At 38.3% G+C, this 14,716-nt stretch overlaps 1 protein-coding gene across 1 annotated transcript in view; it reads left to right on the forward strand.

Moving 5' to 3' along the window:
* Nucleotides 1–14,716, forward strand: part of LOC120533813 (collagen alpha-1(XII) chain-like) — a 57,176-nt gene that overhangs the window by 26,838 nt on the left and 15,622 nt on the right. The window contains exons 12-15 of the mRNA XM_039760813.1: nucleotides 427–528; nucleotides 1,361–1,440; nucleotides 9,125–9,263; nucleotides 11,366–11,548. Coding sequence (XP_039616747.1) covers nucleotides 427–528; nucleotides 1,361–1,440; nucleotides 9,125–9,263; nucleotides 11,366–11,548 — 504 coding nt within the window. The remainder of the gene's footprint in view (nucleotides 1–426; nucleotides 529–1,360; nucleotides 1,441–9,124; nucleotides 9,264–11,365; nucleotides 11,549–14,716) is intronic.

Raw genomic sequence — 14,716 nt, forward strand, 5'->3', positions numbered from 1 at the left:
TTTGTGTTCATTTCATTCCTGTGGAGAGACGGAGACCATCATGGCAATACTGGGAACAAGGCAAGAACCAACACTGAGGAGCAGACAGTTCGTCACAGGGTACATGCCCACCCATTCCCAAACCATTTTAGTGTCACACATTCATGCAACAATGCTGAGTTGGGCTGTGGGAGGAAGCTGGAAATCCCAGCATGAACAGTAGAAGAATTAGTCCTTCATGTCATTTTGGATCTCAGTTTGATGCTATTTTGGAGAACCTCAGTGAATTGGACAGACGTGCTTGTGAAAGACTTCTTCTCATCACAGTTGTCCTAAATGCTCTAAAGTCTCTCATAAATAAAATAAAATAAATAAATAATGTCCCCACCAAAATATATTACTGTTTGAAATGCATACATTATTATAAATTGTGTTTTTATGTTACAGTAGTACTTTCAGTATAAGACCTGTAATCGTGGGGGCCACTGAATACTGCAACTCATCAATACAAGTGTGCAATGGACCTCTTCGACCAAACACAGGTTACAGGTACTTTTAATTACTATTATTATATACTGGTAAACTTTACATCCAATTCTTTGTTTGCATTATATGGAGAGCTTGAACTTTATACTATTTTTAAACTAAATACAGGTCTTTAATAACTCTTCTGAGTAATCCACTTCACCTTAAGAATGAGTACAGCAAAATGAAAGCCAATATTAATTATTAAATAATTCACTTTGAACTAAAGTTCCCTTGTGAACAAAGAACCTCGTTATTAAAGCTATGTATGATTTACACATAGTGGTTGGCACTCTTAGCATCCCAGAAGGACCTCTCAGGCCTGATCAAGGTCTGCATGAAGTTTACATGGTCTCCTTCAGGTACTCCAGGTTTGTGCCCATTAGGTTAATTTAAATGAACGCCATGTTTGTGTCGACAGTAGACTGGCCCCACAGCCATGTTAAACTGTCCCTAAAATAAGTACTGCGATCCTGACCTGAATAAGTGGGTTAGAAAACTAATGCATTAATAATTGAAATGCGGTCATGTACAGTATCCTAATTGCTCCTTCTCTAATTTGAAAGTTTATTTCAACTAAAAAAAGGAAATAGAGGAGGCAGCTAGAAATCTATGTAGACATGAGGAGAACATTTAAACTCCTCACAGATTGTGGTGACTGAGCCAAAACTAGAATCTGTGTCCCAGGAGGCAGTGCTGCTACCAACACCACAGTTGATAAAAAGAAAAATATTTAAAAAAAAAAACAAAAACTGATGTGAGCTTCTTAGCATTCTTCAGAAACATCTAAACATTGACAGCAGCAACACATTTAGTGGATTAATAGACAAACGGCCTTATTCTGTTTCTTTCCCAGGACAAAATATATACTAGTAGATGGATCTGGAAATGAGGTGATGAGTAGCGATTGGTCTGACACCTTCAAAACAAAGTCTGGTTAGTATTCATTCTTTTATATGTGAATAAAATATTTTAAAATGGATTATGTCTTGCTTCTTTCAAGATTCTGCAATGTTTCTTCTTCTTTTTTTTTTTAATTTTTATTTATTAATTTTATTACAATCAATACATAGCAATCAAGTTTTTACAAAAAAAAGAATTATGCTAAGAACAGATCAATCCCCACCCCTGAGAGAGAGAGCAAGCCAAACGGTGTAAAATTTAAGGCTTTTAAAAATACCTAAATTAATAAATTCTCTGTGCTTTATAAACTTATTTTAAAATATTACTGATTAGATCCTGCCATGTTTTGAAAAAAGTCTGCACAGATCCTCTAACTGAGTATTTGATTTTTTCCAATTTTAAATAATATAACACATCAGTTTCCCACTGACTTAAGAGGAGAGTTTGGGTTCTTCCAGTTTATCAGAATAAGTCTGCGTGCCAAAAGTGTAGTGAATGCAATCACAATTTGTTTGTCCTTCTCCACTTTAAGACCCTCTGGAAGAACCTCAAACACAGCTGTTAATGGGTTAGGAGGGATTGTGAGTCCAAGACTGTCTGAGAGGTAATTAAAAATTTTTGTCCAGAATAATGTTAATTTGGTGCAGGCCCAGAACATGTGACCCAGTGAGGCTGGGGCTTGGTTGCAACGTTCGCAGGTTGGATCATGTCCTGGAAACATTTTGGAGAGTTTTAGTCGAGACAGATGTGCTCGATATATAATTTGGAGTTGTATAATTGTATGCTTTGCGCATATGGAGCTTGAGTGAATTCTCTGCATTGCTACTTTCCACTCCTTTTCTGATATATTAATTGAGATATCTTTTTCCCAGTGTCCTCTTGGATCTTTGAAAGGAAGGGATTGTAAAATGATTTTATATATTGTAGAGATGGAGTCTAATTCCTCAAAATTGAGCAATATTTTTTCCAGCGTGGATGAGGGTGCAAGATGAGGAAACAATGTTTCTTCTTCTAACTGATAAAGTCAGATTAGGGAAAATGACCAATAAAAATTGATCTGGCTCGGGCTCACATACAACAGAAATTGAAGAAAAACAAACAGACAGATAACCCTAAATCTGTTTCAAACCCTGTGGTGCTATTGTTTTTAACACAAAAATGTAATGACTTTCATGTTTCAATCTCTGCTTTTTGTTTCATTAAACATCCTTATATTATTTCACTTGTGTCTGTCCGTGCTTGATAATGGTTGCCACAACTACTATAACCCTCCACAACAATAGCGAGTATTCTGTGTTCCTGGCAGAGTTTTGGTCTTAGGCTTATCTTCAAGTCTTCAGTTCTTCACTGTGACCAATTATCGACTATGGTATTTGACTGTTTATTCGGTGCATACCTTGTTACTGACTGAAACTGCATTATGACACTACTATACACACCTCCTTTTTCCTTCACTTCAACACAAGCCTCCTGATAAAATGAAAAGGCCTGTAAAGGCTTATATGCCTAGATGCGACCAACAGAAATGGTCTTCTCGGCCTACATACTCACACCAACGCACAGAAGCAGAAACATTTACATCATGGCAGACCAACCAGCCAAGGCAAAAAATGCCTTAGAACAACAAAGACAACGTAAGACAAACCACAGAGCGACATTATCTGAAGATCAGCAGCAGCAAGTCTTGCACACAGACAGTAAACGAAAAACGAATTACACATACAACCTTTCTGAAGAGCAGCAGGAAACTGGCAGACATCAAGAAACATTACAACGAAAAACTACAGGGATTCCATAACACTGACAACTCAAAACAAGATATTCCCTTTATATTATGGCATAGGCAATTCCCTGTTCATTTAGAATATTGTATGACTATCACCAAGTCACAACGACAAATGTTTAATAACATTGGAGTTTATTTTCCAGGCCCTGTTTTTACCCATGGCCAGTTGTACACTACATTTTCCAGAGTTACATCGAAACCTGGGTTAAACGTACAGGTACTTGCTGATTACACACAGCAGAATATTTTCACTGACATTAATGTTTATGGAACAAATTGTGTTTTCCAATAATTATTATAGATGTCGGTATACTACATTACCTGATGGCTGCACTTCACACATACTGACTTACATGAATCCTGCATTTCCCTTCTTATCCAATATGTTCTGTTAACCTCTTCATGTTACACTTTGTATTGTAAATATTCATGCTATTGTAAGTGACTATAATAACATTCCATACTAATCATGTGACTATTCTAATATTGAGTCCTCTCACAAATCACTACTTCTTGAAATAATCTCCTTTCTTACTGTAACATGTAATGTTCTTCTCTCCCTCATCATCATTTCATTAATGCTTTTATTCTTGCAAAATTTTTACAAGCACGAGTTACTAGTCAAATTTAATCCCAAACATAACTGGAGCTTGATCTTTATTCTGAAAATGTTTGCACAATATAGTTTTAATATCTCCTTTATTCATATGATGTAAATTGTGAATTTCCCCTTGGGATTAATAAAGTATTATCTATCTATCTATCTATCTATCTATCTATCTATCTATCTATCTATCTATCTATCTATCTATCTATCTATCTATCTAAATGCTGTATAAATCTCTGTTTTAAAGTTTACCACACTGTTTACACCGGATACCATACAGTTTGAGGTATCTAAATTGAAAATTCTTATAAATTATCAATTCTATTTTATATATTTTATTTGTAACCATTTTATCTGGGCAAAATGAATCTGCGATGCTGTTTTATTTCTTTTTACTGATTTCGAACTGTACTTTGCATGGACCATTACAGGTACATCCCTAAGGTTTTTATTGTGCTTATGTGCTGCCACTGGACAAAAGTGTTATAAGGCGTCATATTAAGTTAGAGTGAATTTAAAATTATTATAAATAATTCTAAATATCTGTTTTGCTCGAGCTGAAAATGTACACACAACTGGAACTGGATCCTGTACTCTGTTTACATTATATACATCCAGATTGTCCCAGTGACTGAATTTGTATAATCTGCCCAAAGGATGATGATCAGTTCTCCGAGTCGGACTGTTCAGTTACTACTCTGAATGCAAAGCATTATTCACTTATTATTATTCACTTACTGTACAGTATGTAGGCAACTCAAAACTTGGGCCCTAACTATAATGCATCATTGACACTCAAGTAATGTAAGATTCAGAGCCCTAAGTTAAAGTTAGGTCTTTCTGCTGTAGACCTTCAGTAAGTGCAAAGAGGAGACGTGTTTTTACCTTTCTTTTTTGTTGGCACTTTTGCCTATATTTCCTTTTGCAGATGCCTGCTGATGAAGTCCACCTTCCTTAAATGAGGCTTTGCAGTTTTGTTCTTGTTTCTTGGTGACACTTTACAACATCATAGCCTAAACTATTCAGCTAACTACCCTACCAAGGACCTGCTCATGTTTTTTTTCTATTCAACATATTAGCTGGCACAGACTGCTCATCTTCTTAACTTGTCCTTCTTCACTTCTCAACTAAGTCATTTATGACCGTTTGCCAAAGTAGAAACCACACGCTTCATTGGTCCACAGCAGGGAGAGCTCCAAAAAGGTGAACTCATAAATTTCTGGATCACGAGAATGAACGAAAGAAAGAGCATCAGGTTTTTCAGGAAGAAGCAAGACTAGAGCAAGGCTAGTAGCAGCTGTCTTTAAGGCAAATAGCCTCTGTAATGTACCACAAAGTTGGAGTGAAGAAAGGTCTTGAAGTTGAAAAATATGAGGAAGAAGAGATATACTAAAAGAGAAAATGTATGCCAGAAAATTAGATATTCTTGCAAGCCATGCTGGGCATGAAACAAGATGCTTTTCCATCGAATTCCACATTGTGCATGTGATTAGTTGACACGTTTTTGAGGATTCATACAGAGTTTAAAGGTAAATGTCTTGGGGTAACATTGTTTCATTTATTTGGTAGCCATGAGGTCTTATCCTCCAGAATTTTTAATTGTGTATGCCTCAGATTTTTAAAGCTTCTTAAGCTCTATTAGGTAGTTCCTTTACTTGTCCTTGAGCTCCTTTAAATCAAGATGGATGATAATAGGTTCAACCTGAAAGCTCTGCTGGATGTAGGCATTTGTGGTTTACAGCTGTTCAGCCATAGTAAATGTGATGTTGTCCACTAACATCTCCATGATAAAACTTCTGCCTAATGCCTGTTACAAGAGCATGAAGCAGCCTGAGAGCTCCACTGCAAAGCAGTGTTAAACGCGGTCTTCTTCCACTTGTCCTCGTCACAGATTCTAACTAGACTTTAAGTGTGCTAAAGTTTTATGGAACTAGTGACCTGATTCAGTAGTGAAGACATCTGCAGGAGCAGAAGGCTGTTCTTTAAAGTGATCTTGCTCAGCTCTATAGTCGATATGCGGACTGTGACCTACAACTTTCTTTTCAACAAAAAAGAACTTTAACCCCAAGGTACTTTTACATGCACAAATAAAACCATTCTTAATATTTTCCCTAATATATGTATATATCGACTGACTCTAGTGTTTGGATAATGTATAAATCTTGCTTTTAGGCCAATGAGCATCTGCAAATAATTCTGTGGATCAGCCATGGTAGGCAAGGGGAGAAAGCTAATTTAATAATCTTAAGAAACGTGGAGCAAAAGGCCGATTACAAAACTGGTTAAGGGAGGGCATCTGACTTTTTTTAATACCATGGTTTTGACTGATTCCTTTCCCTATTAGAATTTCATCAGCTGAAAAAATATGGAGGCTTATATTTCAAGGCATAATTTCTTCATTAATTCTGTGCTCACGGAATTGTTGGCCGTACCTGAGTCTATAAGGGCCTGTGTGTTTGAACCTTCCAAGACATCATGAATTTTGATAGGGTTTGTGCCCCTGGGATTGTTCTTTCAGACCTAATGTAGAGTGAGTACTTGAGTTTTCCCTGATAATTTTGTTGCTTGAGACATTTTTCAATTTGGTGTCCTGAATCACTATGATAAAAGGACAATCGTCGAATAATTGCCATCGATTGTCTGGCAGTATGCGAAGTGGCTCTACCTGGGGACTTCCCTTTTAAGGCTGAACCCGTTTTTTCGAAATTACACACCCTTGTTGTAATTGCATGAGCAGACAGGACACAATCATGACGTCCTAACTGGTAATGATGCCAAAATTCCCTTTTTTTCGCAGCAGTCACACTATCACCATTCTTATAAAACGGTTTCACAGAAAAAGCTCGTCGTGCACCACTCCCCTGCTCCATTATAACTAACTAGCCATATGCGCCCAACTATGTTGCACGTGTTAAAGTTGTCTATGAAGGGCTCCCTGTTTAAACGTGGCTGCCAGTCGTGAACTGGGCCCTTCGTCGCACAGCATTATGATTTTTTATAAGGGAAACAAAATTACAAAAGAAAACTTTTGGACATTGATTCGATAGGAACGGCCTACTCGGAATCTCTGTCCAAATAGTAATTATGTGGTGGTGTAGGAGCATTTCTGCTTCTGTCCGTTCACAGTCTGTCTCGTTTTCACGACGCTGTCGTTTCCTCTCACGATCTCTTCTCAACCTTTCTCCAATCTCGCAGGTTGCTTTGTGGCAATACAAAGAGTAAGGCAATATACACGGAGCAATGGTTATAAAAGGGGGACACATAGGTATCCAGGCTCTTTAAAGCATAAATAGGGATCACTTCACTGACATGTGAGCAAGCCACGGTACACTGTGAGACGCACAGCACTCGCCGGCTACAACATAACAATAATAATTTCCGGAACGTGCTGTTACGTTGTCATTCATTTTACCCACTGTCTTTCTTATATTCATATGTTACGTAGGCACGTACCTTTTATCTTCGGCAATCTCATTCTCTAACCAGGCCTTAGGAGCTAACCAGCGTAACACTGTCCACCACCCCTTTCCTTATTCCGGCACATTGTTGACATCCGTGAGTAACAACGACGTACTAAACTGGAAGGTGGTCTACTCATGCGTGGAATTCGCGGACAAACAAAGATAGAGATCTAAATGAAGATTTCTTTAGTTAATTTAAAGCACAACAATGTGTTTAGTTTGAATGTCTGTGTTTTGAGGTGTGACTAGAGTACTACAGTCTTCAGTAGTATAAGGCTGGAGGAGATTCTTAATGCAATGCCTATGTTTTAGCTGTCTCTCTACTGCCATCTAGTGGTTCTTCTTCTAATTAATTTGCGGACAAACAAAGATCAAGATCCAAATGAAGATTATATATAGAGATGACAAAGGGTTCGAACCGAGGTTTCATTGGTCCCAAACAACTGATGACACCCCAGGGTCACCAACACCTAGTTCCAAAATTTCCTGTTTCCCTGTGCCACCCTGTATCTTTTTCCTGTGTTTGTTCTGAACTTTCTTCCTTAGTACGGTTACCAGTCTTTAAAGCCAAATTTATCGTTTCCTCCAATTAATTTCCCACATCCATATTAGCAAGTTTATCTTTTATTTCAGGGGACAGCCCTTTTCCTGTGCTTATGTGTATGTGTGTGTGTGTGTGTTTGTGTCCTTTCCAGTGCACATCAGTTGCCATACTTACTATTGTCTAAAGTCTTAACAGTCTGGAGACTGCTACCTCAGTTCTGACTGGTAAATGAGATATTTTCAAAAACATTGACTGAATTGTAGTTCAGTATTTGTCATCATAAGAAGATGACGCCCATTCCATGTGCTTATCAGCCAGTAATGAAGTTATAAGTGCCACCTTAGCTCTGTCTGTGGAATAAGTTTGTGGCTAAAGATCACAAAGTAAGCAACACTGCTTTAAAACTCTGTGTGCTTTCTTTTCACCTGAAAAACCAAGATGGATAAAGAATCTGAGGTTCTTTGGCTAACTTTACCCCCGAGGCAGTCTTAGTTTGCTTTGTCATTTTCATTAATCTATTAAAAACAAAATAAGACAAATTTACAAATGTAGAAGGTTAGAAGCTTCTTAAGAGGGAAAGAAAAATGACCTTAGAAATACCTCAGCAAGTGTTCTCTTGCCATCATGGGTCTCTACCATATTTGATGGACTGAATTCCAGGGATCTTCAATTGACATTGTTTGTCAGTGGACTGATCCTCTTCAGAGTGTTGCTGAGCTGGCATAGCAGAATTATGAACTTAAAACTTTTATGTATATATGTATATTTTTGTATATATCGCCTGATGTTTCTCTATGCATGTTTCATGTGCTTATGTTGCCTGTCTTTTGTGTAAACTGATTTATTATTAGAGTACAGGGTGCTGGGCTCATAAGTGGAAGAAGAAATAAGAAACAATAGAACTGATAGTACAAAGGAAGGATTGTCTGAGTGTTACATCAAAAGCAGTATTAACTTTTAACAAAATTTTTATTTCTGAAAAAAAGAGCTACCTTATTAACTTACTAGACATGTATGAAAATACATAAAAAGAAACAACAGCCCTTTTTTATTATCTATCTATCTATCTATCTATCTATCTATCTATCTATCTATCTATCTATCTATCTATCTATGATATAGTGCCTTTTTATCTCTCTATCTATGATATAGTGCTTTTCATACCTACCAATCTATCAAATGTATTAATGTATTAAATCTGAATATCATTTAGTGTCCTTTCTGTCTATCTACTGTATCTTTTAGTAGAATATTCAACAAAACATTTGAAATGGAAACTGACCTTAAGCCTGATGATCATACTCTCTTTTTCATCCTAGGACCAATCCCATATGAAGCCATTGAGCTCCGGGACAGAGCCACCACAGCCGGAGTGGTCATTCTTGCTGTCCTCCTTCTGTTCCTCTTTCTTCTGCTTCTGCTGCTGTGCTTTCTTTGCCTGGGGTGTAGCAAACGCAGGTAGGAAATGGCAATTTTCTGTCAGAAATAAGCTCAGCCAATGACTGTGGAGATTTTAAATAAGCTTGAAAATGCTGTCAAGCAATAAAAGGCAGGATGGATATAACTGTAACCAGGTTTTTCATATGAAAACAAATCCTTACAATAATATCCCAGTTACTGTATATTATTAATAAGGCCATGTCATCCTTTTCAGAGTATTTAACGCACATATTATATTTTAAATGTATAACAAATCTACAGTTCTCTGCCCCTTAACAGTTTCATTGTATACATAATTTACATTGCCTATGTTTCTATCACCAGTCCATTAGTAGCTTAGTAAAATTGTCCATATACCACTGGCATCTTGTGCTCCTCATAGCACAGACTGTTAACACATCATATACAATATTAATATCCATTCATTTATCTACACTTTCAATGAACCTCCTTATCCAATTTCTTAGTCTCATGGAGACTAATTTATAAAAATAAAACAACATAATATTCTTGAACAAGCTCACTCTATTTCCATATTGCCACCACTGACCTGCTCTACCCTGGGACTTCTGAATTGCTGCCCTCCATAATCTTCTAGCCTCCAAATCTCTGCACACTCTGACAGCACCAGGACAAGACAATGGCCAGGGCATCAAGATGACCTCAGATAACAGATTAAGAGAGAGGAAGCAGGGGGAGAGCAAGTCTGCCGCATTCATCCTACCGAATTCTAAGTGGAACTGTCCTGGCAAAGCCTGACATGAATTTTATGTTAAATGATTCTCCAATAAAAGCTAAGAAGACCTGAACCTATTCCTGTAGCATTAAACAGAGGCCTAGACAGGCTGCTAGTCAATGACAGAGACCACTCACTCACACACTGAGGCCAGTCTGGAATCACCAACTAACTTGACTTGCATGCTTTTGGAGGATGTGTGAGGCAAACTGGATTACGGGGAAGAATACCCACACTAACACTGGGACAAAAAGTAAACTCCACAAGGACAATGAGCAAGTGCAGGACTTGAACAAGGAATGCTGGATCTTTAGGCTAGTAGTTCTACCCAGCGGGCCACCACATGTAAAATTATCGTGCCCTCATCCATCCATGTATCATTTTTCTGACCACTACTTGGTTTCAATTGCAACAAACAGCCTAACCCTAAAACATCACATGTAAGGCTGAAATTTCCACTGGATGGGATGCCATGTCATTAGGACACATTTGCAGCAATCCCTCTATTAAAATGTAAACATTTACCCTTTTGGATATACGAGAGAATTACCCCTGCTAACAGTCCACGATTTGAACATGAGACCCTTGATCTAACCAGTTCACCAAAGTGCTGCTACTGACTAGCTACAGATACTGCAATTGGACACATGACTACAAAAACCACATAGACATTCTGCAGCAGTGCAGAATCATCAGACAAACAGACTTTTGGCACAAAGGCTTACGCGAAAGTGGGCTCAGAGGCCTAGTGGTGCCTTTGTAGATGTCCTCATCTTGATATGTATGCCTCTGCTCTACTAGGGTGTCTGGACAATCTTGGTCCCCACCTTTGTGTCACCTAACCTGTGGGAACTCCAAACTATACAAATATGAGAACTGTGTTACGTTGATTATTATTTTTTCATTTTTACTGTTACTATTTTATTTATTCACTGTCATTGTTACTTTACTTTCTTTGTCATTTCCACAGGTAATTACAGAAGTGTCATTTTCTTCCATAAACCTTTCATACATTTGAAATATAAATTATTAATTAATTTAATTAATTAAGTAATAAATATTAATCTGTCTAAGCAGTCGCACACTGTTATCTGAGAATTTACATTTTGTAAGACTCAGTGATATTCCTGAACCCTTAATGTCCCTTAATGTTTGATTCTTATTAAACTGCACTAGGAGTTCAAAATAGATATTGCTATATAAAATAAGGCTGCGGTGGGTTAGCATCCTGCCCGAGATTGGTTCCTGCCTTGTGCCCTGTGTTGGCTGGGATCGGCTCCAGCAGACCCCCGTGACCCTGTGTTCGGATTTAGCGGGATGGAAAATGGATGCATGGATATAAAATAAGGACTGACCACATCTTTTATTGCTTTACTGTAAACAGAAACAGGAAGATGTACAAGCAAGCCACACCATATGATACACATCACACCAAAGACATAGTGATGAAGAACAGCATGGCTTCTGAGCATAACATCCGGGAGCCAAAGAATCTTGAACAGATGAACGGACCATTTGTAATTCAGAGCCAAGAGCAGTATCTGTTTTCGGGCTGGGGAGCTTCCAGGTAAGGCCTAACATGTAAGGTAGTCATTCATACGTCAGTTAATCCCGTGGCATACTTGAACAATATACCTGCACTTGCTAAAGACAGGCAGGGTGGGTGAATTGGTGTTGCTAAATTGGATCCTGATGTATATGTACAGTGGTGTGAAAAACTATTTGCCCCCTTCCTGATTTCTTATTCTTTTGCATGTTTGTCACACAAAATGTTTCTGATCATCAAACACATTTAACCATTAGTCAAATATAACACAAGTAAACACAAAAAGCAGTTTTAAATGATGGTTTTATTATTTAGGGAGAAAAAATCCAAACCTACATGGCCCTGTGTGAAAAAGTAATTGCCCCCTTGTTAAAAATAACCTAACTGTGGTGTATCACACCTGAGTTCAATTTCCATAGCCACCCCCAGGCCTGATTACTGCCACACCTGTTTCAATCAAGAAATCACTTAAATAGGAGCTGCCTGACACAGAGAAGTAGACCAAAAGCACCTCAAAAGCTAGACATCATGCCAAGATCCAAAGAAATTCAGGAACAAATGAGAACAGAAGTAATTGAGATCTATCAGTCTGGTAAAGGTTATAAAGCCATTTCTAAAGCTTTGGGACTCCAGCGAACCACAGTGAGAGCCATTATCCACAAATGGCAAAAACATGGAACAGTGGTGAACCTTCCCAGGAGTGGCCGGCCGACCAAAATTACCCCAAGAGCGCAGAGACGACTTATCCGCGAGGTCACAAAAGACCCCAGGACAACGTCTAAAGAACTGCAGGCCTCACTTGCCTCAATTAAGGTCAATGTTCACGACTCCACCATAAGAAAGAAACTGGGCAAAAACGGCCTGCATGGCAGATTTCCAAGACGCAAACCACTGTTAAGCAAAAGAACATTAGGGCTCGTCTCAATTTTGCTAAGAAACATCTCACTGATTGCCAAGACTTTTGGGAAAATACCTTGTGGACTGATGAGACAAAAGTTGAACTTTTGGAAGGCAAATGTCCCGTTACATCTGGCGTAAAAGGAACACAGCATTTCAGAAAAAGAACATCATACCAACAGTAAAATATGGTGGTGGTAGTGTGATGGTCTGGGGTTGTTTTGCTGCTTCAGGACCTGGAAGGCTTGCTGTGATAGATGGAACCATGAATTCTACTGTCTACCAAAAATCCTGAAGGAGAATGTCCGGCCATCTGTTCGTCAACTCAAGCTGAAGCGATCTTGGGTGCTGCAACAGGACAATGACCCAAAACACACCAGCAAATCCACCTCTGAATGGCTGAAGAAAAACAAAATGAAGACTTTGGAGTGGCCTAGTCAAAGTCCTGACCTGAATCCAATTGAGATGCTATGGCATGACCTTAAAAAGGCGGTTCATGCTAGAAAACCCTCAAATAAAGCTGAATTACAACAATTCTGCAAAGATGAGTGGGCCAAAATTCCTCCAGAGCGCTGTAAAAGACTCATTGCAAGTTATCGCAAACGCTTGATTGCAGTTATTGCTGCTAAGGGTGGCCCAACCAGTTATTAGGTTCAGGGGCAATTACTTTTCACACAGGGCCATGTAGGTTTGGATTTTTTTTTCTCCCTAAATAATAAAAACCATCATTTAAAAACTGCATTTTGTGTTTACTTGTGTTATATTTGACTAATGGTTAAATGTGTTTGATGATCATAAACATTTTGTGTGACAAACATGCAAAAGAATAAGAAATCAGGAAGGGGGCAAATAGTTTTTCACACCACTGTATGTGTGTGTGTGTGTGTGTGTGTGTGTGTGTGTGTTTGTGTTCGTTCACAAGGAAATGGCCTTGTACCTAGTGATTGCTGGGATAGATTCCAGCTGCTCTGTGGCCTTGCCTTATATAAGCACATTAAGCAGATGGATGGATAGATTCTCAAGTGTGTGGCTCCATCCACTGCCTCACTGCTTTTCTCCGACTTTGTTAGCACAAGCAGAGTCAACTGTGTGCGCTACCATGACTGCATATCCACAATTCAAACACTCCAGGATCTTTTCCTCTTTCTATGAAATGAATAGCAGTGAATACCTGGCTGTTCTGCACTGTCTCTGCTTGTCACTAATAAAATCAGTCCTTGACTATTTAATCACCAGCTCCATCTTTACAATGTTTTTTGTTGGATTATCTTCAGCACCGATAGTTATGGCCAGAAAACCTTTCCTGCATATTTAAGCCTCTCAGGTCAGCATGATATAGTGGTTAGGGCAGTAGACTTGAAATGCAAAGACTGTCAGTTCAGCGGTTTCTTTAGTGTTACTGCGAGACCCTGAGCAAGTCACTTAACTTCTCCAGACTCCTATTTGGGGGGGAAAAAATACTTTCTTGCACTTGTAAAGCACCTTGAAATATAGAAAAAATGCAATAAAGCATGAAGGCCATTAGATTTCATGCCAGCATGTGACCTTTTGCTGATAAATCAGCTTCTCTCTTACATAAATAGCATTACTGTACATTTAATTACACAAATGAACTTCAACCTTAAAACCAACTTATTTTGGTACCAGGCCTGCCAGAAAAGTTTGTTCTTTAGGGTCAATAATGACTAACACACACACACACACACACCCACCCACACAATAACAACTTGAATCAGATTAAGTAGTGGATGTTTTGTTTTTTTTTTTCTTCATAGAGATCACTACAGATCTGCTTATTATTACAGGAGACAACACCAGTCGCGGTATTTGGTAACATTATTAAGATGTTTTAATGCTGATCCGATCAATTTTGTTTTATTACTGCTACAAATAATGACACTGTATTGGCATCAATAAGCAAAAAACTATAAATTCCTCATTACAAAATAAATTTGAATGAATGTCTACTGTCAAAGATAAAGTTACGGGGCCGATTCAGGACGGTGACAAGCCTTTATTATCACGTGTGTGGATCCATCTGCAGTGCAGTGAAGGTGATGACTAACTGACAGTTGTTGATTACACTTCTTATATTCACAGTTACTTTCAGGAGTATGTAATTAGTGGGCATTTCTCATGTCCTTGCAAGTTACTGATAAACGCAGCCTTGGAGTACAAATGTCTCCTATTCATGCATGTGCCAGCTCTTCTCAATGCTGTACCAGCACAGCTTAGATTAAGGCTGGACTGTCTCATTTACAAAATGCTTTAATAAAATGTATCCTAAGAGTG

Source organism: Polypterus senegalus, chromosome 8 (assembly GCF_016835505.1).
Source record: "Polypterus senegalus isolate Bchr_013 chromosome 8, ASM1683550v1, whole genome shotgun sequence".
NCBI classification, from domain to species: domain Eukaryota; kingdom Metazoa; phylum Chordata; class Cladistia; order Polypteriformes; family Polypteridae; genus Polypterus; species Polypterus senegalus.